Below are 27,205 nucleotides of genomic sequence, written 5' to 3' on the forward strand. Positions count from 1 at the left end.
TTGAGTCACTTGATAGCCCCCTCCTGGTTTCAGGGAGACACCACATTCACATAACTTTTATTACAGTATGTAGTTATACTTGTTCTATTTTATTACTAGTTATTATTGTTAATCTCCTACTGTGCCTAATTTATCAATTAAACTTTATCATAGGTATATATAGGAAAAAACATAATATACAGAGGGTTCAGTACTAGCTACAGTTTTAGGCATCCACTGGTGGCTTGCAGTATATTCCCAACAGACAAGTGGGAACTACGGTAGTTGAATGCAGGTCTTTTGAAGAATAAAGAAAATGAAATGTAGTCACTGTCTCATCTAGTGACTCATCTATTTGAAATCTAGTCTCATCTATTTGAGGCCAGTTCCCCGTCCCCCTTATTATTTTTCTGGTAGGTAGCCCTATCAGGTCATAGGCACCAAGAATCTAACTGATCCTTTTACTTTTGGGAAGGCAAGTACTTTATTCTTTTTACTATGTTTTACATTTTGGATGGTTTTTCTAGTTATAATAGTTAAACTACAAATAAAAGTTCTTCCCTTCCAACACCACAGTAACAAACAGAAGAATTACATTTTTGTACTTCCTTTAAAAAAAGGAATAATTTGCCCTGGCTGGTATGGCTTAGCAGATTGAGAGCCGGCCTGTAAACCAAAGGGCTGCCAGTTTGAGTCCCAGTCTAGGGCACATGCCTGGGTTGCAGGTCAGGTCCCTGGTGGGGGGCTCACAAGAAGCAACAACTTATTGGTGTTTCTCTCCCTGTCTTTCTGCCTCCCTTCCCCTCTCTAAAACTAAATAAATAAAATGTTTTAAGAAAGTTAAAAAAAAACTAAATTAAAATTAAAAAAAGGAATAATTTGACATTTGACTCTACTCTCCCATGGTACTAATTTGTCCTTTGTTTTGTTTCTCTATCATTTTATTATTCTTTTAATTCCATTTTGTAATTATAGTTTACATTCAATATTATTTTGTACTAGTTTCAGGTATACAGCACAGTAGTTAGACAATCACATACTTTACAAAGTGTTCCCCCGGATATTTCCAGTACCACCAGGCACCATACACAGTTATTACAGTGTTATTGACTGTATTCCCTATGCTATACTTTACATCTCCATGACTCTTTTGTAACTACCAATTTGTATTTTTTGAATAATTTTTATTGTATTTTTTCCATTATCGTTTATCCCCCATACCCTCTTCCACCTCCACCCATCCACTCCCCCCACCAATTTGTACTTTTTAATCCCTTCACCCATTTCATGTAGCCCCCATCAGTCTGTTCTCTATCCATGAGTCTGTTCCTATTTTGTGTGTTCTTTTATTTTGTTCTTTAGATACCACATAAAGTGAAATCATATGGCAACTGTCTTTCTGCGACTTATTTCACTTAGCACAATACCCTCTAGAACAGTGATTTTCAACCCTTCTTATCTCATGGCACACATAAACTGATTATTAATATTCACACCAAAAAATATATTTTTTGCCAATCTAACAAAATAAAATAGGTATAATCTTGATTCGTTCACACTGGACAGCAGTTGTGTTAGCTGTTGTCATTTTTATATTTATTAATCTAAGGGAAAAGAGGTCAGTGTCCCTGATTAAATAATCAGATATTGCATGTTTTAAAAATTCTGACAGTACATCGGTTGAAAACCACTGCTCTAGGTTGAGTATGGTCACAAAATAGAGGAAAAAGTGAAGGCTATGCAAAGTGAAATAAAGAAAAATATACAGGGAACCAACAGTAAAGCAAAGGAAACCGGGACTCAAATCAACAATCTGGAACAGAAGGAAGAGATAAACATTCAGCCAGAAGAGAATGAAGAAACAAGAATTAAAAAAAAAAAATGAGGAGAGGCTTAGGAACCTCTGGGACAACTTTTAAACATTCCAACATCTGAATCATAGGGGTGCGAGAAGAAGAGGAAGAGCAAGAAATTGAAAACTTAACTTGAAAAAATAATGGAGACATTCCCCAATCTGGCAAAGGAAAGAGACTTCCTGGAGTTCCAGGAAGCTCAGAGAATGACAACGAAGTTGGACTCCGGGAAGCACACACCAAGGCACATCATAATTACATTACCCAAGATTAAAGATAAAAAGAGAATCTTAAAAGCAGCAAGAGAAAAGGACACAGTTACCTACAAAGGAGTTCCCATAAGACTATCAGCTGATTTCTCAAAAGAAACCTTGCAGGCAAGAAGAGGCTGGCAAGAAGTATTCAAAGTTAGGAAAGATAAGAACATCCAAGATTACTCTATCCAGCAAAGCTATCCTTTATAATGAAAGGGCAGGTAAAGTTCTTCCCAGAGAAGGTTAAGTGGAAGGAGTTCATCATCACCAAGTCCTTACTATATAAAATGTTAAAGGGACTTGTCTAAGAAGAAGATCAAAAACTACAAACAATAAAATGACAGCAGACTCACAACTATCAGTAACTGAACCTAAAAAACAAAAACAAACTAAGAAAACAGAACAGGAACATAATCACAGAAATGTAGATTACATAGAGGGTTATCAGAGGAAAGGGAGATGGGGGAGAATGGGAGAAAAGGTACAGGGAATAAGAAGCATAAATAGTAGGTACAAAATAGGCAGGGAGAGCTTAAGAACAGTCTAGGAAATGGAGAAGCCAAAGAACTTATATATTTAACCCATTGACATGAACTAAGGTGGAGGTGAATGCTGGTGGGAGGGGTATGCTGGACAGAGGGGGAAAAAAAGGGAGGAAAAAAATGAGACAACTGTAATAACATGATCAATAAAACATATATGTATATATATATAATTTAAAAGAAAAATAATTGAGGGAAAAAAATTATTACAGCACACGAGATGAAAACTGCCAGTGTGGGTCCATCATGCTGCTGCAATTAGTAAGATTTCATTCTTTTTATTATAGCCAAGTAATATTCCATTGTATATACGAGGTCTGTCCTGAAAAAGTCCAGCCATTGTTAATATTACGAGAACGGTCTACATGACAGTGATGTAATCTGGCAGCCAAAAAGAGTGGATTGGAGTGCACATGCATGAACAATGAGAACTTCATTGTACTCATCAGTGAGGTCGGTAAATGCCATTGAGTGAGCATGCGTACTGTGAGGCAGTCACATTCAGAATGACTGAGCAAGTAGAGCAACAAATGTGCATCAAATTTTGCATTAAGCTTGAACATTCTTTCACGGAAACTATTCGTGTGATTCATAAGGCCACAGCTATGGGCAATTGGTGATTGGCAGCTTCATCACAACAACGCACCCACTCATGCATCACGTCTTGCACAGTTTTTTGGAGAAACGTGAAATCACCCAGGTGACTCAGCACCCTCCCACAGCTCAGATGTGGTGCCCTGCAACTTTTGGCTTTTGCCAATACTAAAATCACCTTGGAAAGGGAAGAGATTTTGATGAGATTCAGGAAAATACAATGGGATAGCTAATGGCAACTGGGAGAACTGTGTGAGGTCCCAAGGTGCCTACTTTGAAGGGGACTGAGGTGTCATTTTCCTATGTACAGTGTATCTTGTATCTTCTCCAATAAACTTATCTACTTTTCATATTACATGGCTCGATACCTTCTGGGCAGACCTCATCATATGTACTACCTCTCTTTTATTCCTTTATCCTCTCATGTATTGATGGGCACTTGGGCTGCTTCCATATATTGGCTATCGTACACAATACTGCAATGACTATAGAAGTGTATATATTCTTTCAAATTAGTGTTTTAGGTTTCTTCAGATATATCCCCTGAATTGGAATCACTGGGTCACAAGGCAGTTCTGTTTTTAATTTTTTGATGAATTTTTTATTGTTTTTCAAAGTGACTACACTATTCTGTGTTCCCATCAGCAGTACTTAAGGGTTCCCTTTTGTCTACATCTTTACCAATACATGTTGCTTATGGATTTATTGATGATAGCTATTCTGACAGGTGTGAAGTTGATTATCTCATTGTGGTTTGAATTACATTTCTCTGACAATTAGTGATGTTGAGCGTATTTAATATATCTAATGGCCATCTGTATGTTCTCTTGGAAAACGTGTCCATTCAGGCCCTCTGCCCATTTTTTAAATTGGATTGTTTGGTTTTTGGTGCTAAGGATTTTGAGTTCTTTACAAATTTTGGATGTAAACCCTTATCAAATGTATTATTGGTGAATACCTTCTCCCACTGAATAGGTTTTCTTTTCATTTTGTTGATGGTTTCCTTTGCTGTGCAAAACTTTTTAGTTTGGTGTAGTCCCATTTTTTTTCTTCTTTTGTTTCCCTTGCCAGTGTAGATATATCAGAAAAAATATAAGAGAAATGTCCGAGATTTTACTGCCTTTATTTTCTTCTAGAAGTTTTTTGGTTTCGAGTTTAACATCTAAGTCTTTACTAACTTTATTCTTATATGGTAAAAGAAGGTGGGCTAGTTTCTTTCTTCTTTTTCTTTTTCTTTTTCTTTTTTTGCATATGTCTGTCCAGTTTTCCCAAAACCATTTATTGAGTATACTGTCTTTACTCCATGGTACTTCCTTGCCTCTTTTCTCAAATATTAATTGACTCTATAGGTGTGGGTTTATTTCTGGGCTATTTTGCTCCATTGATCTGTAATATATGTCTATTTTAATGCTAGTACTATGCTATTTTCATTACTGTTGCCTTGTAGTAGCATGATACCTCCAAGTTTTTTTTTTCTTTTTCAAGATTTCTTTGGCTATTCGTGATCTTTTGTGGTTCCATATAAAATTGTGGATTATTTCTTCTAGTTCTATGAAATATACCATGGGTATTTTGATAGGCATTGCATTGAATCTATAGATTGCTTTGGGTAATATGGACATTTTAATGCTGTTAATTCTTCCTATCCATGAACATGGTGTATACTTCCATTTATTTGTATCTTCTTTAGTGTCTTATCATTTTTTAAGTACAGCTCTTTTACTTTCTTGGTTTAACTTATTCATAGATATTTGATGTATTTGTAAGTGGGATTATTTGCTTAGTTTTCCTTTCTGATAGTTCATTATTGGTATATAAAAATGCAATCAATTTTTGAATATATATTTTGTTCTCTGAATTTATTTACTGAATTTATCAGTTCTAGTTCTGTTTATGTGGAATCTTTAGGGTTCTCTTCCTCTTTCATTTTATAAATACCTAGAACATTAATGACAAGGTTGAAGTGACAGTTATGGCTTATCAATCTCTTTTTCAGATGATCACAGTCGTGTCAAACTGCAAAATGCTGAAAATGATTATATTAATGCCAGCTCAGTTGACATAGAAGAGGCGCAAAGGAGTTACATCTTAACACAGGCAAGTGGTGTTATGTTGAGCAGACATCTGACAATGCAGTTTTTATGGTTGATCTACTTTATAACTAAAATAATGTTTTGACTTTTTGGAAATGAGATGCTATTTCAGTTTTTTTTTCTGTTTCTATGTTATGTAATGAGCTGTAGAAATTATATTTTGCAGCTTTGTATATTTAAGATAAAAGTAAAGTTAATTTTAATGTTATACATTCTTTAAAGGAAAAATTTTCAATGAAATGGCTCAAGCCACTTCTTTCAGGCAAATTATCTTCTTTGCTTTATACTTGATACAAAGCCTTTGTTAGTCTTCCATTTTTCTTCAGATAACCTGAATGATAACCAGAGACCCTTTGAAAAGTTCTCCTCTCACTGGCATAGGGGTGTCCAGCCCACGGTCCACAGGCCACATGTGGTCCAGGATGGCTAGGAATGTGGCCCAACAGAAAATGATAAATTTACCTAAAACATTATGAGATTTTTAAAAATTTTTTGTTAGTATTTGTGTATTTAATATGTGGCCCAAGACAACACTTCTTTCAGAGTGGCTCAGAGATGCCAAAAGGTAGGACAATCCCTAAGTATGGACATGCTCTAGATGGTGTCCAGCCTTTCTTCAGGAAAGAGTCGGGTGCTGAGACCAGGTGCCCATAGGACTGGCTAGGAGAAAGAACAGAGAGCCAGGTAGCTCTCTTTGGTATTCTACCTGATTGCTATTTGGCACATTGGCCAGACCAGTATTCCAGTACTGCTTTTCTTTAGTCTGTGATACTAAAAATTATTTTGGTTTATCTTCACCAACTACCCTTTATTTATTAAATAACAGAGACCTTATTAACAGTAATTACCTCCAGTTAATGATTTTTAAATATTCCAAAAATAAATTTTATATTTATAATATTGAGATTTTTAAAAACTCAATTTGGATAAGAATATGGTAAAAATATGCTAAAATTAATGTAGCTATGAGCTATTAAACTATTTCTAATACAAAGGAAACTAAAGTTACTTTTCTTTGCTTGAAATAAAACAGTTCCTATAAATCAAAAAGGAAAAACAATCTGGAAAAAACTGGTAAAGAACATAAATTCAGGGTGAAAAAAAAAAGAACATAAATTCACAGTTCAAAGAAAAAGAGAAAAGTAGGTAATGTACATATGAAAAGATGCTCAATTTTTCTAGTAAGGTAATACAAATTTAAACCAGCAATCAGTTACCACTTTTTACTTGTTAGAGTAGCAGAGACTTAAAAATGTGTAATACTCGGTAGTCAAATATGTACAGACATAAACGTATGTACGAGGGTATTTATTGCAACTTGATTTTAATAACGTAGAACCAGAAATAATAGGACTGAAATAACCAATAAGGGACTGGCTAAATAAATTATTCATAAACCAATAGCCAGTTTCTAGGAATTATGAATAGAGACTTATATTTGCCATTTTCTACCTTTCTGTAATATTTTAAGTTTTCCTTATGAGCATTAATGACATTTTTAATAACTCATTTTTAGAGGTAAAAAATTTATTTGGAAAAACTATAATGTTATAAAATAGAAAAGGGTAATTATCCAGATGCATTTAAAAATTATTTTCATGTATTACAGTTAACATACAGTATTATATTTCAGGTATACCTCATAGTGATTAGATATACAACTTACAGAGTAATCACCCCAATAAGTCTAGTGCACATCTGACATCATACATACTTATTACAGTATTACTGACCATGCCATATGTACATGCCTGTGGCTGTTTCTCTGACTGGCAATTCGTATATCTTAATCCTTTCTCCTTTTCTACCTGTTTACCCCAATCCCCTTTCCATCTAACAATCATCAAAACGTTCTCTGTATCTACAAGTTTGTTTCTGTTTTATTTGTTCATTTATTTTGTTCTTTAGATTCTACATATAAGTGAAATCATATGGTACTTGTCCTTCTATGTCTGAATTATTTCACTTAGCATAATACCCTCCAGGTCCATCCACAATGTCACAAATGGCAAGATTTCATATTTGTTTATGGCTGAGTAGCATTCCATTGTATATAGTATACATCTTCTTTATCCATTCATCTTAGATTGGATTCCATATCTTACACTTAGATTGCTTCTGTATCTTGGCTATTGTAAAGAATGCTGCAATGAACATAGGGATGCCTCTGTCTTTTCAATTGAGTGTTTTGGGTTTTTTCAGATAATAACCAGAAGTGGGATTGCTTCTTTTTCTCTTGTTATAGCCTCTGCTTTAAAGTCTATTTTGTCTTATGTTAGGTATTGGTGACACAGCTTTATCTTTCTTTCTTCTCCCTTCCTCCCTTCCTTCCTTCCTTCCTTCCTTCCTTTCATTTCATATGTATGTATGTATGTATGTATGTATGTATGTATGTATGTATTTTTAGATAGGAGGAGAAAGAGAGGGAGAGAAACATTGATTTGTGAGAGAAGCAACATTCGATTGGTTGCCTCACACATGCCCCCAACTGAGGGTCTGGCCCGCAACCCAGGCATGTACCCTGACTGGGAATTGAGCCAGCAACCTTTCGGTTCGCAGGCTGGCGCTCAGTACACTATGCCACACCAGCCCTGGTGCCAGCTTTTTTTTTTTTTTTTTTTTTTTCATTTTCATTTGCATGAAATATCATTTTCTTTCCTTTTATTTTCAGTCTGCGTGTCTTTCAATTTGAGGCAGGTCTCGTAGAGAGCATATATATAGGACTTGTTTTCTTATCCATTCAGCTACCCTTTGTCTTTTTATTGGAGCATTTACCCTGTCTACATTAAAAGTGGTTATTGATAGGTATGTAGTTATTACCATTTTATTATTTATATGTTTTATCTTTTCTTCTTAAAGTCCCTTTGACATTTTTTATAATGCTGATAATGAACTCCTTTAGCTTTTTCTTGTCTGGGATACCCTAGATTCTTACTACAATCCTTTCTATATTTTGCTAGTCTCGTTTATCTATTTATTTTCTTATCCTAGTCCTTAAAATTGTAGGTGTTTCTCAAGATTCTGATTTAGGTTTTTTTACCCATCTCAGTATACACTCATGACCATCAGCTCTCTGGAACCATACTTTCAATCTGTGTGTCTTAAGAGAGTGTTGACTCTGAATTCAGAGTATCGGTGCACAAATCCAGGTCCCACTACTTCATTCAGTCAGCAAATTCATTCACCCAGCAAAGATTTATTGACTGAGTACCTAGTTTGTGGCAGGCATTGTTCAAATAAAAGACATTAATAAAAACCCTGCCATTACTAACTTTATATCCTAGTGGGAAGTAAAATTAATAACAGCTAGTAATTCTGTAACATTTTTTTTGTATATTATATGTTTCATATAATTTTATCCTCAGGATAGCCCTCTGTGGTAAATACTGTTATTATCTTTATGTTATACATGAAGAATCATCTAGAAAGACCCAAGGATATTAAATAAATTTAGCAAGGTCATAGAACAAGATGAGGCCAGAATTTGAAACCACATGGTCACCACAGGATCCATGATTTATATTGTTTAATCACTCAACTCTACTGTCTTAAACTTACTATGTGACCTTGAAAAAGATACTTAATTCCCCAATCCTGTATGTCTACTTTATTGATATATATTTATATTATCTATGGAATGATGTTGAGGGAAAATCATATACCTAATACTATGGTAAGCACTCCATGGATTATATGTTGTGGAATTTGTTATTGTTATTTATTAATAATAGTAATAATAGTAATCTTTTTATAAAGCACTGAGATCCCATCAGGATAAAGAAAGTGTCTGATTAATACCATAGTGATTATGTTTAAGTCTCCTGTCCCTGTCGAACTTATCTGTGTATCTTGACAGAGCCCTTTTACTCATTTGGAGCATGAGAACTCAGAAGCTTGTCTTCAGCTTTTTCTTGTTTCCTGAATTCCTTCCCTGTATTCCAGGTCTCTGCTTGATATTTTTACCCATATGACTAATGTCACAAATGCAACGTTTTCTATATCTAACTCCTTTATTTTTTTAACCAAGCCTTTTAAAAAACTTTCTTTTAAACTTTTTTACCAAGCTTTTAAAAATTTTTACTTTTTTTCCTATTTTTCTCATCTGGGTTAAAACTATCCTCATCGTCTTCTGGATCCTTTCCTTTCATATTTTTCATCTGCTCTTTTCTAGACGTTTCTTAAACTTGATTAGTTCTGATATAGTAGCTTTTTAACTTATTTCCGTGTCACCAGTCCTTCCCTTTCTAATTCATATTTAATAGTGCCACTAGAATTATTTTTGTAACATACAAATTTGATTATACCACTTAAAAAAAAAGTTTGGTGACTATTTCCTGAATGGAAGACCCTTTACACTCTGCATGTGTAGGCTTTTACTGCATACCTCCTCATTGCCTTCATTGCTCTATTTGTCTTTTCCCAGATATGTCCTAAACATGCACATGCCTCGCCTTATGCTTGGAATGGACCCTGACTTCCTCCCCTTATCAGAGTCAGTGCCCTCCTTATGTTCAAGGCTCTGATGTAATACCCTTCCTACTCCCAAAGCTCGGGAGTTTACCCCTTATTCTTGTGGCATTTGATATATTTCAGTTAGTAGGGCAACTGCTTCTCCTCGCCTCCTTTGTAAGCTCTTTGGAGCCTGAGACTGCATTTGCCCTTGTACCTAGTATGTTGGAAAGAGAACATACTCAGAAAATATTTCAAAGGATAGAGAAAACTAGAGGTGCTAAATGTTTACTAAAACTTCAGCTGTTCTGATTGTCCTTTCTTGCTTTTTTAAAAATCTTTTCCCCTGTTATGAATTTAAAAATATATATATCAGTCTTTTGGTATAAATCTCTATTTTGCAGAAGTTGGTAATATTGGTGGTAACTAGAGGAGCTGAGAGGTAAACCCTTGTCCCCACATTCTTAGTGTACACACTAAGGAATGGCTTCATTGGTGGATTGACACATCCATTTTTTTTAGATGAAAGAAAAGTTATTCATTTTACTGGGGATTTACTCATTGATATTTTTACCTTTACAGTGTCTGTTTTGTTTTAGAAGTACATCAAGCAATAAATAGTATGTGGTGAGTGAGAAAAGTATCCTCAAACATTAGGTTGCAGTTTCTCAGGATTCTCACTAGATTTCTAGTATTTTAATAACTTAGAAGCTTAGAGTTTATTAATTCAAATAACATTTAAGAGCCTGTGCTACATACCAGGGAATACAGTTGCCTTAAAGATGCTTTTAATCTGGTATCACTTGAATCACATTGTCTTACTTTTGGTGCTGAAGCTCCAGGCAGACCTGGCCCCCAGGTCCTCACTGTGCCTCAAACTCACCACTCTACCACATGTATCCTTTTCCTTTCATACCTTAAATATGTAAGTAACATTGCCCTATGAGGTGACTGCATGCTGAGTTGCTTTAGGTACATTAAAACCTCATTTATTTTAACCTTCACTTATTTAAAATTAGTTATAATTCGGGCATGGCCTTTCATCTTTTATCTGCCCTTTGTTCTGCCATATGCTACCATTAAACACAATGTGAAAATAATTGAAAGTACATAATACAGTATGATTTTTTTTTTTCCTCATGGCAATATTGTAATATGAACCACTGCCCCTTTAAGTATGCTATTGAGGTCACACATGCTGTAGTTTTGTAGAGTAATAGTTTTATTGTGGTTCAAGTACTTTTATATTTCCACTTTTTCTGGAAATCTTTTTGTAGCTATCTTGGGTTAGTTGGCTGGTCGGCCAGTGATAATACAACATTCCTCTTTTACTGGACTGCTCTGATCTATGGGAGGCAGTTTCTCCTCTCTTCTGCTGTGGAAGTTGAAGGGGACAGAAATTTCGTTTGCCTACCTCCTTTGCAGCTAGAAAATGAACAGTCAGATATGCCCACCTGTGATTTTGACTCTAGTTTGCTTATACATTATGTGTGAGTACTACAGCCACCTCTGTATGGCAGTGCCAGCCAGGCTGACTCTTCTTTGGGCAGAATCCTTCCTTCATGTTTGATTCTACCCAAAGCTGGTTCTCCAGTTCTCAACTCTGAAAGTGACCTGATAGCCTGAAGAATTCCTTTTCTGACTAAGTGATTAAAAGTCAATTTTGATTATTTATAGCTGATAATCCTAATTAGTACAGACATATTTTTTAATTCAAGTAGATTTAAAGTCTTGGTTAGCTAATTATGATTCAATACATTTTTCTCAAACCAGAAGCATACATGAAGGAGTTTTCCTTGAGCATTGCTCCATTACCTTTCTCTTACATACTTTTTCTTGGCTGTCCTTACAGGGTCCACTTCCTAATACAGGTTGTCATTTCTGGCTCATGGTTTGGCAGCAAAAAACGAAAGCAGTTGTCATGTTAAACCGAGTTGTGGAGAAAGAATCGGTGAGTAATACTTAATATTTACAACTTAATATATTACTTGTGATGATTAGCTTATAAATGTTTTCATATTTATTTTGGGATATTTATTCATAATTTTTGGCCTTTCTTACTGAAAACTAGTAGTCAGGGTGTTTCTAATCTGACCCGAAGAACTAGTGTATCCTTTTCCTTTCATACCTTAAATATGTAAGTAACAATTGCAGACAACTGTCTTCCAAGATATAAATATAATGGAACAAATACTAACTAGTAGTATACTTAGAACTTGGGAACACCTATGCTTTATTAGAATTTTTACAATCTTATATCATCAGAGTCTTGGAGATTTTTTTAAAGGTCAAAGTGACAGGATTTTAAAAATCTTTATAAAATTATTATTGGCTCTCACTTAGGTCATGAAATAGTGGGAAATTTTTGAAATTTGAAGTATAATCTAAACACACTACTGATTAGTATTATAACTTTGGTTAAGTTATTTAGCTTCTGTAGCTTTAGATTTATTTTCTGTCAAATAAGCAAATTGGAAAATATTATCATTAAGGTCTGTTCCAGCCTTAAGATCTTGAACTATTCTACTTCTTCAGATTTCTGATTCTTACTGTTTTCTAAATTTGTAGTTGCAGGTTTTCTATGGTGGTGAAAATTTTTCTAATTTATTTCTAATCTGAGGTGGCATTGACATACCAGAATGTCCAATTGTCATTTACAGTGGCTTTTCATGATTTAAAAATTAAGTGATAACGACATTGTCAGCATTGCAAACTAAATGATTTATTAGTCTCATTCCTCACTCTGGTGTATTATTACTGTATTATAAGGTAAGATTGCCACTAGAAATTGGAAGTGATATTTTTGGTGATTGGAGCTAGATACCTGATAAGATCCATGTGTAATTATTTGGGGAATGATCACTTCATAGGTAGATGGTGATGTTTTGTTTATCAAGGGGCCTGTACTGATTATCTTTTTATGATGTTAGCAGGCATTGTTGTTCAGTCCTTATTAGTTCCTTAATTAAGGGTTACAAAATAGTGATATTTCAATTTTATCATTCTTTCTTGAGTTGATGTTGAAATACCTCTATAAAAAGTTTCCATGTTAGTTATTTGACCACTTTTATATAGGAAAAGTAGTTTTCAAAACCGAGTTGATTCCCTAGTGTCCTCAACAGGTGACCAATTAGGGGTTTTTTGGTGTGAGAGGGGGCAATATCAATTACTATGAACTCATGTATTTAAAAATATTTGATTCATTTCATTCCATTGCACATATTACCCTTATTAGTCAAATCATCCCTTCATTGGAATCTCTTCAGGTTGGGCCCTGAGTCCTTTTAACACAAATCTAAGAGTCCTTAATAGCTTTTTTGCTATCTGGATTAACTACATATGAAGGGCTCATCTTAAACTCTTCTTCACAGAATCAGGCATTTCTTCAAGGAGTCTTGCCTACTGGGTTGTTTATTGTTTTTAAAGTTTTTCAGTGAACAGAACTAGAGAAAAATGTGTTTGTATTTTGAGACAGTACCTCAAGAGTTAATACTGATACTTCGAATTCAAATTTAGGACTATAGGGGCTAACTTAACCCTTTATACCTTATATTTGTTACCTTCTTTTTTTATACCAAGCATTCTGGTTCTCAAAAGATGCTGCAGATATAGAATCATCTTATAAGACTCATTTACTTTCTCTCAAATTAAACACAAAGATTATTCATAAAAACAATATCAACTCCATTGCCAAAATAATTACTGAAAAAAGTTTAACATTTTTTTATGTTTCCCCATTCTCTCTTTTTTTTTAAGGTGTACTTTACCTACCTTCTCAGAGTATATAACATGCTAGAGTCTCGCTTATATTCTTTTGAAAGTCTTAGTTCTACATGTAAATGTGTATTTAATATTCATCACGAGTCTTTGTTGATGTCTCTCCATTTCTCTGGTGGATGCTAAGGAAGGACTCTTGGCCAAAATAGTCCCTGATTTCTTACATGTTGATGATAGTTTATCTGCTGCCCTAATGCTTAAAAGTCAGTTTGGCAGGATGTAAAATCTTTGGGTTACATTTGCATTTCTTTGAGCAACTTAAATATATTACTCCATTTCTTTCTGGCATTACAGACTTCTATCTTAAGTCAAATGGAAATCTTTTTTCTTTTTTATAAGTCACTTTTTTAAAAAATCTAGATTCTATGAATTTTACCCAAGTATGTCTTAGTGTTGGTCATTCTGGGTCAGTTTCTCCAGGGGCACAGTGTACTCTTTCAATATGTGATTTGAAATATTTTTTTCCTTCCCTGAAGAAAAATGTATTGAATCATACTTTTAGTATTTGTTGTTTCCTTGCTTTGGTGTTCTTAGGGTCTTCCTATTATAAATATCTTAGATTTTCTTTGCCTGTTTTTATATTTGGCACGATGTCTCTCTAATTCTACTTGGTATTCTCCTCATCTTTTAAAAAATTTTTCTCCTATTCCTTTTAAGACATTATCTGTTCTGTTTATTCAGTCCTCTGTTCCTTTTAGTTTAATTAGCCTTTTCTGAAATGATGTGTTCTAGTAATGAAATGACTCTTACCTCACCTTGCCTCGGTCTACTGGCTCCATTATTAGGCTTTTGGAAAGATGCTCATATTGCCATAAATAAATTTCATATTAGTAGTTCAGCCAAAATGTAATAACTCTAGGTAAAGTGAGCTTATCTCCTAATTCTCTTCCCTGACTTAATTTTAATAAAGAAATAACGCAGTGTTGCTTTTAGATATGTAGTATTTAGTAGCAGATTTATAGGTATTTATGAAAAATACTTGTAAAAATATAGCCGTTGTAAATATTTTTGGAATATAAGATTCTTGCAAGAGTTTGATACTTTTGGAAACAAAGTAAATGCCAGTATGATGTTAAACTATAGGTTATCATGCTTTAGAAATGACAAATTCAGTTTTATTTTATGAACATTGTATCTGTTTATGACTTTTTAATGTATAAGTTAGAGGAACATTTTACAAACCTCTTATAAAATACCCATCCGATTAAAATAGATTAGACATCAAATATAGTGTGATGGTTCTTCGATTTGGATAGTTGAAAACAATAGCATGTATGTGTATGGTTTGTTTTTATTTTCCAACTTTTTATGGTTTTATGTCTATATACTAAAAATATATATATACATATTCTTAAATTTAGGTTAAATGTGCACAGTACTGGCCAACAAAAGACGACCGAGAGATGCTGTTTAAAGAAACAGGATTCAGTGTGAAGTTCTTATCAGAAGATGTGAAGTCATATTATACAGTACATCTACTGCAATTAGAAAATATCAATGTAAGACTTTTCATGCCCCAAAGTTTGGATTTTATATGAAGATTTTAAGAATTATTCTTTATTAGATTTTTTAAAAAACTATAGTTGACAACAATATTATTAGTTTTGCCAGTGTTCTTTGTTACTAGATTTCAAGTTGGGAGCAACACATGCATTTTGATTAATAATACCTCCCTTTCAGGACTGTTATGGAGATCCAGTGAAGATGTGTATGCAAAGCATCTGATGCAATGTAGGCATCCAATAAACAAACAACAGCTGTTGGTACTTACTGCTGTTCATAGTAGCAACCTATTTAAGGAAATAACTTACTAGAATATTGTTAATTCAAGTTACTACTTAGAGATTTGTCATTTCTGAATTGGGGAAAATGGTGAAATAAATTGAGCATGTATTCTCAAGAATATATATTTGGATTTTTTTCCAGAAATATAAGAAGTGTTCCTTAGTACTTGGTTGAGATACATGTAAATGGTGGATTGTGAGTCTGCTGTTGTCAAGCTAAGGATAAAGATCTTTCTCCCCCTTCTTCTACTTACTTCTTTTGCATTCTTTGTGTTATAGTTAGAATAACTAGAAAATAAGAAATGAGAGTGATTCTGACATGCAATTAGAAACTAAGAAAACTAGAAAAATAGGGAAATGTTTGCCATAAAATGACTTTTAGAATGTATATCTAGTCTGTAAAGTAAGATACTGTTTTAGTTAACCATTAAGTAGATTGAGTAACACAATTATTAACAAAAAATAAAGCTTTGTAGACAACAGAAGGGATATGCATGAAAGTATTTTTTTAGATCCTTAGAAATACTTTTTATGGTCAATCTCTTAGAACACCTGTTTTTATTGCATACTTTAAGCACAGGTGCATACTAGGTGCTTAAGGCCCAGGTCCAGCTACCCATGACATCCATAACCAAGCTTATTATGTGATCTCTTTAGGTCATCAAAGAAGTCTCAAGGGTGGGAATTATAGAGCTTACACTTATTTTTAAATTTCCCTTACCGTATTTATTCTGCACCAACTATTCCATTTATATATGTCTTAAGCTATATTGAGATACATCAACAGCTATATGATACAGGATTGTACAGTGCTACTTCCAGAAACAGAACTACATTTCCATAAACTTCTCATGGTTCTCTGCATCCTCTTGTCTTGGTATTTTTCCCAGGTACCTCATCTACTTATGGCATTAAAATGGAGAAGGGCATAGATGTCTTTCCCTGTTTCTGAAACCTAATTGAAAATTGATTATATCTCAGCTAATAAAGTAGAATGACTTTTGTATTTTGTTGATTAGTTTGCAAAGCACTTTCACATATATACCATTTGACCCACAGTCTTCCTGGAATGTGGACAGAGTAAATATTCTTAATATCCATATGTTTCATTTTTTTAAACCCTAAAATCCATTAAGGTATAGGATTTTTTTCTATAAATAGATGACTCAGCTAAAAAATAACAAATCAGAGCTCAAATCCAGATCTCCTAACTTCTAATGACATGGAGTTAAGTCTTTTGAAAAAAGATGCTAATTGTTGGTCCTAAAACATCTTTCTGAATGAGGTCACCATGTGAGCTGGCTAACCACTATGTTTTAGTTTCTAGCAACTGTGTGATTTCTTACTGGCCTGGGTTCAGAGTCTGCCATAATTAAATAGCAACAATTTGTTTATATTCTATTTTACAATTTTTAGTAAGAACTAGGAATGTTAGAAGAATAAAGTAGCATTTCAGTTTGAGAGGCAGAATTGCATTTGGTTGAATATTTAGCCTCTGAAACCAGATTGCCTGAGTTTAAATCCCAGCTCAGCTGTTACTGGCTATGTGATTAAGTAACCTCTGTTTTCAGTTTTCTCATATACAAAATGAGGATAATGATGTGTACCTATCTTAGAGGGTTTGTTATAAGGATCAAGTGAATTAATACTATATAACAGTGCCTAAGATTCAGTGCCAGATCCGCAGTTATTAGCTTTAGTTGTCTGTATGTGTTTCCTTTGTAGTATTAATGAATTGGAAAGTACTGTGGGTGTGAGGGCAATCAAAAAGATGAAGGAGAAAGAAGTAACAAGGGAGCAAGAGGTGATAAAGTAGGGGAGTGATAGCCAACCCACCTGTAGATCTTAGCTGAGATTCCTGAGCCGCAGAGAACCATTTGGCTTCTAAAGGAGTCTGGCTTGTAGCTATTAGCAAATCCAGGTCCAAAGTTGTCTGTGCAGGCACTGCTCTTTTACAAACCTTTTGTCTAATGGAACAGTAAAGCTACATATCAGCAGTATTTTTCCAGTGTCTTGATTAGAGCTAAGAGTTTGAACCTTTGCCCCTGAATGATGAGATTCCATTTTTGCTTTTAAAGTGGCCCTGTGGCTTAAGCTATGAAGATCGTTTTCAGGGGCTTTTAAAATATAATAAGGTCACCTAGTGTGCTTATTCATACTTCATTTTTTTCATTTTAGATGCCCTTCACTATTTTCCATAATATTGTTGGCCAACTTAATATTTATCAAGTTCCAGGAGTACTATTGTGACACTGACAGCCGGCCTTCTATTTTTCTTGTTTCTGTGTATTTGCCCCAAACAGATGAGTGCCTAATTATTATGATGTTTAGCTGAGATTTGAGTCAAAATAGCTTAAAAGTTGGTCTCACTTGGAATGTCCTTGTCTCCTGTCTTCCTATTTATAGCCTACCGCTCTTCCAGGCACTACCACTTGAGCCCAATTTCCTAATTAGGTCTTAATATATCTGTGATACATCCATTTCTAAAAGCTATGCGCTTCTATCCTTAATTTAAATTTTACCAGTTTACTGGCCTATTCATTTCCTCTGTGTGTATATATTTTTACTTTACATAACAAGGTTTTTAAATTCCCATGGGCAGGGTTCTTACCTGTTACCTTTGAACTCCTCTCTTTCATTGCACAGAGTACATTGTTAACCACACTGCACCTGCATGGCTATTCTCAAACAGGCATGATTCTTCCACCTCACTCTAAAAACCTTCCATGGCCCATGCAGAAGTCTGACCCAGCCCAGCCGGGTCCTTGCCTCCTTGTCTACCTCATCTCCTTCAGGCACTCAGGATTTCTTCTTGTTAAATGACTTACACTTCTCTCGTAAGTTTTTCCTTGGCGGCTCATACCTCTGCGTGTTGCTTTTCTTTGCTTAGAGTGAAATCCCTGTGCCTAACTATCCTGTCACTCTCCTCTCCTACAGATCTTGTGAGTTCTATTAATCTTTAAAAATAAATTAAAGTAACCAAATATTTAACAGGGACAGTAATAATGATCCTGGCAAAAATAATGAGAGCCTGAACTAAGACAGTGACCATGAGGGTACAGACTTGATATATTAAATCTGTTATTTAGGAGATGGGGTTAACAAACTTCATTCGTCTTCAGGTGCAGAGGAAATATTAAGTGAAGAAACTGAAAATGTGGAGAGTTTTAAATTGATTGGAGCTTGTTAGGGGCTACAATAAATTAGTGAGTATAATAGTTTCAGAAATAGCCAGTATCTATTAAGCTCTATCATGTGCAAGTATGCATTAAGCGCTTCGCATTCATTATTTCATTTATTCCTCATGATAGCCTTCTAAGATAAGTACTATTTTTAACCCTATTTACCGATGATGAAATTGGGGCTTATGGAAGTCTTTTGGAAACATACTCTTGGTACCCTTTATATATGCTCAGAAGTGTAAAAATAATTAGGCCTGGAGCTATAGAGCTGTATAGATCTTTATAATAATTAGAAAATATTTTATGTATACTGATGATGAAAAGAATGGTTAACTTGAATGGCTTTAGACATACACTTAAATTGCCGTTGCAATAAGCCTAACAGCTCCCTATTGTCTTATACCTGCTCAACTCAGATTATCTTTCTGGCCTCTGTTTACAAGGGGGGCAAAGGTAGATTTACAGTTAAGAGTGTGGAAAACAGTGTATTCTTGTATCATTATTTATTAATTATTGTATTATTTTTCATATGAGCAACTGTAAACCTACTTTTACCCCACCCTGTATAATGAGTTTGATATCCTTATTCAAAGACTTTAAATTTAGAATTCTCCTTCAAAAAAATGTAAATGAGATTTTTGCATTAAAAAGAACAGCAAACCACTTGACATCTTTGTGTAGAGTGTTGTATACATAATGCAACGTTGTACAGAGAGAATTGGTCAGGCATCTATAGAGCAGCTGGAGAAGGGACAGCTATGCAATCGGGGGGAAAACTAGGTGTGTGTGGGTGTGAGGTGCAGCTGTGGAAGAGGGATGGGATGGACCACCTGGGCATTGCCAAGGGAAAACTGATGTAACTTGGTGACTTCGGAGAAGGGTAGCTTCCACAGTTTTGAAATAAGGAGTTTGTCATATATTCTCAAGTCTAAAAGTAGAGCTTGTTTGGAATAAAGATGAATTTTGTTTTAGCTCTCTATCCTTTGGCAAGCCTTTTTTCTCCACATGAAAAAGAGGGAAAAGGGGTCTAATCATGCATATAAATATTTATTTTATACCGCAGAATAACATAAGGCTCTTACTGCTTTATGTGGTCTTTTGGGATGTTTATGATTTGTGAGCTGTGCTTTTTGAATCTCCTTTTTTTTCCAGTAAGAGTAAATTAATAAAGGAATTTTTTAGTTGCTCTAATAGAGAAGAAAAAGACAGATTTTCAAAATTCTATTAGTCTGTATCATTCAAAGACTGTATCATACAAATAGTTGTGAGCATTTCTGGGAACTGGCTTTGAATAACCCAGACAGCGTGACCTGAATTTGAAAAAATTGAACAAGGGGCCACTGGTCTTGAGCCAAAATCATACAAGCAAAGAAAAAGCAGTCATTCATGATTGTGAGATAACCATAGGATTTGAGCCAGGAGGTGATACAATAATTGAGCATACAGTCACTTAGGAACAGTGGGCCATACCATAAGGAGCACAGGTCCTGCGCAGGCAGGTTTCATGCTCACGTGGATCATCTGGCCCTGTTGTGCACGAGCAGCACTGCATGGTACCTAATGACCACTGTCAGGTTGTCACCTGTACAATTTTAACTTTTTAAAAGCCTTTTTAATTTGGAATGTTTTAAATACGTTTTTTTTAATACAATAGATTTAATTCTCTTTTTTACATATGGTAAGATACAGTTTTTTTGTACAGTTCTGTGGGTTTTTTTTTTGTTTGTTTTTGTTTTTTAAATGTTCCCAATAGGCTGAATGCTAGCAAGGTAGCAGAAAGAAAACCTAGCGGTAAAATGTTTTGTGGTCATGTCCATGGCAAATGAACAGTTCTGTGGGTTTTGACAATGCATTCAGTTGTATGATATTTCAACTCCATCAAGATACAGACCAGTTTTAGCACTACCAACATTTTTCCCCCAATTTTTCTTATGCTGCCTGTATACAATCAGCACTGCCCCCCACTCCCAGCTCCTCGCAACCACTGAGCTGGCTTCTATTCCTACAGTTTTGCCTTTTCCAGACTGTCATATAAGTGGAGTCATACAGTAGATATCTTTTGGAGTCTTGGCTTTTTCACTTAACATACTTAATATGGAAATATTTTGAAGTCTAGTAACAACAATGATCATTTTAGTTAGTTAATAAAAAATCTAGTACCTCAGTATACTGAGAACCTATGGATCATGATATATTTGGAATGATGAAAGCTGGATATTTGGAAGAATTAATCACTAAAACTATATAATTAAACTTTTTAAAATTTTTAAATTTCTACACTTTTATCAGTGCTATACCTGATATAATTTAGTCTAGGATTTAGGACTCTTAATTTCTACTGAAGAGAGGGAAATTTTATTTTTTTAAAAATGAAAGCTGACTTTAATTTTGAAAATTTGTATTGAAAGCAGGATGCTGTAATAATGTTTCGCTGTTTACCATTAAAAATTTTCATGATTTTTCATGTTAATTCTATGGCTTTTTCCTCCAAAAAAGTCTTACAATATAACTGAAAAATTCTTCAAAGACATGTTCATTTACAGAAATGAAGAGAATAAGGTACAAAAGTGCTCCTTAGAGCAAAAAGCAATTAGCAAAAGCTAAGGAACATTTTCATAATGAGTAAGTCAGAAATATAAGATCATCAGGACCATCCAGGAAGTGATGGTGAATGCCAGGCAGGCTTTAAGAGATAGGAAACATTTAGCATGTTGGTAAACCATTTAGCATATCAGCAAAGGCATATTAACAGTTTTAGGACTGGAAATTATTACCATGGGGAAAAGCAGCAATTAGAAGATTTTTAAAATTTATTCTTGAGTTGTTCCTCTATGCCTGTGTAACACAGCATAAAAGATAATTTATAGAATGGGAAAGATTATATCTAAAAAAATTTTGGAATTCTTAAAAGAAAACCAATAAAGAATGTAAAATTATACTGGCAGACATTTTTAAAATAGGGGGGAAAAAAAGAATCCCCTCAACATCAAGTATGAATTAAAGGAAGCATTGGCAATATATATGGTACAGGTTAGTGGGTAAGAACTTTTAAGTGCTGCACCAACTGCTTCTTCAAATTCTGGCTCTACCATTTTCTAAATATGTGACCTTGGATAAATTATCTCACCTTTTGCATCAGTTTTCTCATTTTTAAATAGGATTTTTAAATAGGATTGTTATAGGATTAATACATGAAAAACTTGGAACACATCTACAAAATAATATGTTAGCTATTATTAATATATTCTAAATTCTCCTAAAGGAAATCTTTCCAAACTTGTGTAGGTGATTATCAAAAACCAAAGGAAGAATCATGGTACAAAAAGTCCATAGGATTAAAAGCATTACACAAAACACATAAACATTCTGAAGTAGTTTTTTCAAAGAAAAAAAATAGAACTAACTTTTCCCCTTGATTTTTACTTTTTAGAGTGGTGAAACCAGAACAATATCTCACTTTCATTATACTACCTGGCCAGATTTTGGAGTCCCTGAATCACCAGCTTCATTTCTCAATTTCTTATTTAAAGTGAGAGAATCTGGCTCCTTGAATCCCGAACATGGGCCGGCAGTGATCCACTGTAGTGCAGGCATTGGGCGGTCAGGCACCTTTGCTCTAGTAGATACCTGTCTTGTTCTGGTAAGTGCATCTTATGATCTAATTTTAGGCTTGTTTACTTTTGTTTTCATTGACAGAAGTAAGGTCTAATGTCAGTATCCTAGAACTGTGATTTTTAAACTTAAACTTCTGCCCTTTGACGGGGAAAAACCTGAGAAATTCATTTATACTCTTTCAGTTGTACTTGTAGGGTATAAGAACAGTTGCGTCTTAACACATCTACTGTATTACTTTAGTACTCAGCCTGTATATATTATACTTCAATCAAAAATTAGATTGTTACATTAAAGTGAACTTTGACGTGTTTAAAACTCCAGTGTTCATTCTGTTAATGATGAGTGTTAAAACTGAATCATGTGTGTGTCTATTCCCTGCTGAATGTAATTTCAGCACTTTTTTCTTTTTCAGTTTTGGGGGAGAATATTGTGGTTATAATACCAGATCAATAGTCCAGGGCTGGTGCAGTGGCTCAGCAGTGTCTTTGTGGATCTAGGTTCTTTCTGTCCTCCTCCTTCACTGTCTCCAGAAGGCTGCTGTACACAGATATGAAGGCAGAAGGGCACTGGGCAAAAAGTTTTACTCTTGACAAGAAGAGCAGTTCTTCTTTATATTATGCCAGATTGTCCATAAATCCTTCCTTAGACCAAACACTGGCCACAGTGAATGAAGTTGTTGTGATTGATTCAGAATTGATTACGAATCAGTTAAAGGACTAAAAGTCCTCAATCTACTACTTGAAACAGGTCAGGCGTGGGGAGGATGGGTGTCTGGGGATGGTGGTTTTGTATATAACTTAGAGCTTCAGTGATAATTTATCCTCAGTTTTGAGGAAGAACATAGGATTTAACAAAACTCTTAGCAATTATCCTTTTTTGCTTCTCTTTCCTGGACTCCAAAACAAAGGGCTTGAATAATTTACTTTCTGCCTTTCTTGCAGATGGAAAAAGGAGATGATATTAACATTAAACAACTGTTACTGAATATGAGAAAATATCGAATGGGACTTATTCAGACACCAGATCAACTCAGATTTTCATACATGACTATAATAGAAGGAGCAAAGTTTATAAAGGGTGATTCAAATATACAGGTAAACTTTTTCAGGGGAAAAATAATACCTGTGTAATAAATATGATCAGCATCAAATAACTGCACTTGATTTAAGCACTTATATTCTCCCTTCTTTCCAAAAAGCTTAGTTAAATTAATGTGATAAATCCACCTGGCTATCTTAAAATTATAAAATTAAACTCACTACCTCATACATGCCTGAGCCTCATGTGAAATCCTTCCTATTACTCAAAAGCTCTATTGGGAACAAGATTACATTAAAGAAAATAAAATTTTCATGTAGGGAGGGTTTAAGCATTTGATCATTAAAATAAACCTGAAAATTTACATGCTTTTACCCATTAAAAACTTGGCCTGGGATTACAGAATACATAGTTTATATAATAAATATTTCATTTTATAATAATGAGCAACTTGAGTATTTATGACAGATATAATAAAATTCCAGTGGAATGTTATATTTTCTTGGGTTGGTGGTTTTATTCTCACGAAAGTATTCTTATTCCACATTTGCAAAAGCTAAGTTCAATGACTGATTATCAGAAGCCATGTTATGTACTAACATAAAGTATAAAGTAGAAACAGCAAAGTAACAACAACAGATCTCCATTTCTTGTCTGATCTGATCACATAGTGTTGGACATAAATTAATAGAATCTCTTTCTTTATATTTCTCTTTTATGAACACATTTACCAGCTCTTTAATTTCTGTAGTTACTAGCTAAAACAATATTTTGAATAAGTCTTTTAAGTTTCATTGAAAAATTTTTTGAATCTTTTAATAGCATTTAAAAAAAATTTTATTGAAGAGAAACATTAGGTTACTCAGTGTCATCAGTTTGTAAAACAATAAGTATGTAAGATTAAGGCCCACAAAACATGAGGCCCTACTTCAGAAGTTAGACTTTTGGAACATCAAGTTTGCTTGGCATTGAACAGTGATTTAAAAAATTATCTCAAGTGTTTTAAGATTAGGAAAATGTCTCTCTGCTTTTACTTCAGTGACCATTTACCATTTTAAATCTGGAATTTTAAAAAAAGTTAACTAGTTAGACCAAATTTTTCTACTGACTTGCGTAGCCTCCGTTGTTGCCACTCATTGCTTATTTCCTGGTGGTTCTTACAGAGTGAGTAATTGTAGGGAAAGTGTGCTATCCTTTGAATAGTATTCTCCCCACCAGTTTAAAGTTTTTCAACTTCTGTTTTTGTAGTTTTAGAATATATATATTACTTTGGAGATCTTTTTCACTACAGAGATGAGTTATATGGACACATTTTTTTATGTGTGGTCTTCATTATTATGACAATGCACATTGTGGCCTTGAAGAATGTTTTCTGCCCCAGTTTATCTGATGTGTCATAGCCATCACACTGTCAGTTTGGCATCATTAGCATCCCATTAAAAATCCAAAGCATTTTCTGCCCCAGTTCCAGAAAGGACATTGGAAATGTCTCTGGATTTTTCAGGTGCTCAGAGTCTTTGCTACACCTTTGTTACCAATATGTTTTTCATTTGGAAGGGTCAGTTTCCACAAAATTATTTTAGCAAAACCAGTAATTTATGAGGTGCTGTGAGGTTTTTTTTTAATTATAAAAATGATTAATGAGTACATGTTGGACATAAAATAATTAAAAGAGTATGGAAATACATCATGTACAAAGTGGAAGTCCTTGTTAACTCACCCACCCCAAATTTGTAACAGTTTTGGCATATATGTATTCTTCCAGGCACATGTATTTATGTATGTGGACTTGTTTTTCTTTACATAGATGTTTTTTCATCTAGAGCTCCACTATCCAACAATATAGCCATTAACTACATGTGCTATTGAGTGTAGGTTTCCCCACCATCTGAAAATGGAAGATTCCCATATGAAACTTTTGTAAGCTGAAATGGCATAAAGCAAAGAAGCAATTACTATTATTTTATATGGGAACATTTTTGTGCATTCTCAGACCCAAAAAATAACCTACAAAACCATACCAGATAATACATAAAACTTGCTCTAGCTGGCGTGGCCCAGTAAATTGAGTGCCAGCCTGTAAACTATAGGGTTGCCGGTTTAATTCCTAGTCAGGGCACATGCCTGTGTTGCAGGCTGGGTCCTCAGTTGGGGGCATACAAGAGGCAACCACACATTGATTTTTTTTCTCCCTCTCTTTCTCTCTCTCTTCCCCTCTCTCTAAAAGTAAATAAATAAAATCTTTTAAAAAAATAGTACGTAAAACCTAAAACAACACTAATATATACAGGGGTGTGCAAAAGTAGGTTTACAGTTGTGAGTACATGAAACAGTTTATTCTTGTATTATTTGAGCACTTAAGAAATTGCACCTAAGTACACTGTGCCATTGTGACATTCTTTTGAGTTAATAAAGCTATTGTAGTAATCATAACCTGCTTATCTTTTTCCATACGAACAACTGTAAACCTACTTTTGCCAACCCCTGTAGTAAAAGTGGTCACTCTTGCTGCTCAAGATGTACGTTGCCTCTATAACAGCTTGCTGCAAAACAAACGCTGAATGTATTTTCACAGAAGTGAAAATCCTTCAGATTTCTTTCAGTTAGTGAACACTGACAATTGTAGGTCTTTTTGTATAAGGAAAGCGGCTCATAATGGGAACTTTTGAAAAACAGGAGATATTCTGTACTTGCAATATGGCTAGTCTGAATCAAGATCTGCTTAAAATGTAAAATAAACACCAAATTTTGAAGATTACATACAGGGAGAAAAAATGTGAAATATCTCAATAATTTAAAAATACTGATTATATGTTTAGATGGCAGTATTTTAAAGTATTCAGTTAAATAAAACATTGTTAAAATTTATCTTTTTAAAAAACATGGCTAAGACAGTCTAAAATTATATATGTGGCTCACATTATATTTCGTTGGAAAGTGCTGTACTAGAACCTTAGCTTAGAATAGATATCTAAGAGATATAATGTTCCCTGAAATATTAAACCATAAAACTTTATTGTTACAAAGATGTAAAGTTACTTTTTATAAGTAGACACCCCAGACTAAATAATATAACTTTACCTTAAAAATACCTCCTTTTATATATATGGATATGATAACCAATTTATGAAATTCTTATTTCTCTCTATACACCTAACTCCTCTTTGCCTCTAGGTTTTGGGAAAACTTAATATTTGTAAGAAGGAAGAAGGAAGCTTCTTTCTAATGTGAGCACAATAGTAGTTGTGGGGGAGGGGATACTTCCAGAACCTGTGTTATCTCCATCTGGAAAATGGTCTGTTCAGTGGCCCCCAATACCTGTAACTTTCCATCTCTGTTACTTTTTCCTAAAAGGAGGCATCTGTCTTCACCTTCAGTCTTAATTTAGATTTCTATGATATAGTGATATTTTCATTATTGGATACAGTTTTAAGTGAAGGTGGCTGGCATATGTGGATATAAAGCATTCATTTACAGAATCTTCAATTACCTTCACCTACCTAGATGAATATAAATAACTTCTAGTGGTCTCTAATAAAGATAGCATTTACCTTACATCTCTCTTGGTACAAGGTCAGACATAAATACACAATGTAGTTGCTGGAATTACCACATACTTATTAGTACACTTCCAGTATCAATGATGACAGTAAACCTCGCAAAGTAACTAATCCAGTTTGGTAATTCAGAGTTGGTTTTGAAGATCTCTGGCTGGAAATTTGACACTACTAAGAAAGTATTTAGTAAATGAAATACTTTTAACAAATTACAGTGAGTTTTGAGTTTAATTACATCATTTTACTGCTCCTTTGAGGGGCTTTCTTTATGGAGAAATGCATGAGGTTGCAGGCAGTGTGTACAGCCATAGTGTTTAGTGCAAAAAACAATGCTATTTTGCACTAAACTCAAGGGAGTGAGCATTGCATAACTTCCAAAAAAGTATTAGTTGCATTGTTACATTTCTTTTGAAAATCATTAAAATTGTGATAAAATAGCCTTAGAGTTCCTTATTCATTAGATTCAAGACTCCATCTTTCCATGATAG

General features: G+C 34.2%; 1 protein-coding gene and 1 non-coding gene across 3 annotated transcripts in view; one reads left to right on the forward strand and one right to left on the reverse strand.

Moving 5' to 3' along the window:
* Positions 1–27,205, forward strand: part of PTPN2 (protein tyrosine phosphatase non-receptor type 2) — a 125,653-nt gene that overhangs the window by 72,930 nt on the left and 25,518 nt on the right. For both annotated transcript variants that reach the window (XM_054587323.1, XM_054587322.1), the window contains exons 3-7: positions 5,219–5,319; positions 11,617–11,715; positions 14,903–15,040; positions 21,938–22,147; positions 23,064–23,216. In XM_054587323.1, coding sequence (XP_054443298.1) covers positions 5,219–5,319; positions 11,617–11,715; positions 14,903–15,040; positions 21,938–22,147; positions 23,064–23,216 — 701 coding nt within the window. The remainder of the gene's footprint in view (positions 1–5,218; positions 5,320–11,616; positions 11,716–14,902; positions 15,041–21,937; positions 22,148–23,063; positions 23,217–27,205) is intronic.
* LOC129081835 (small nucleolar RNA SNORA32) lies at positions 20,246–20,355 on the reverse strand. Its single transcript, XR_008530350.1, has one exon. It is a non-coding gene; the product is annotated as a small nucleolar RNA SNORA32 (small nucleolar RNA).

This window comes from Pteronotus mesoamericanus, unplaced genomic scaffold (assembly GCF_021234165.1).
Source record: "Pteronotus mesoamericanus isolate MK-2021 breed Mesoamerican mustached bat unplaced genomic scaffold, CSHL_Meso_final scaffold_118, whole genome shotgun sequence".
Taxonomy (NCBI): Eukaryota; Metazoa; Chordata; class Mammalia; order Chiroptera; family Mormoopidae; genus Pteronotus; species Pteronotus mesoamericanus.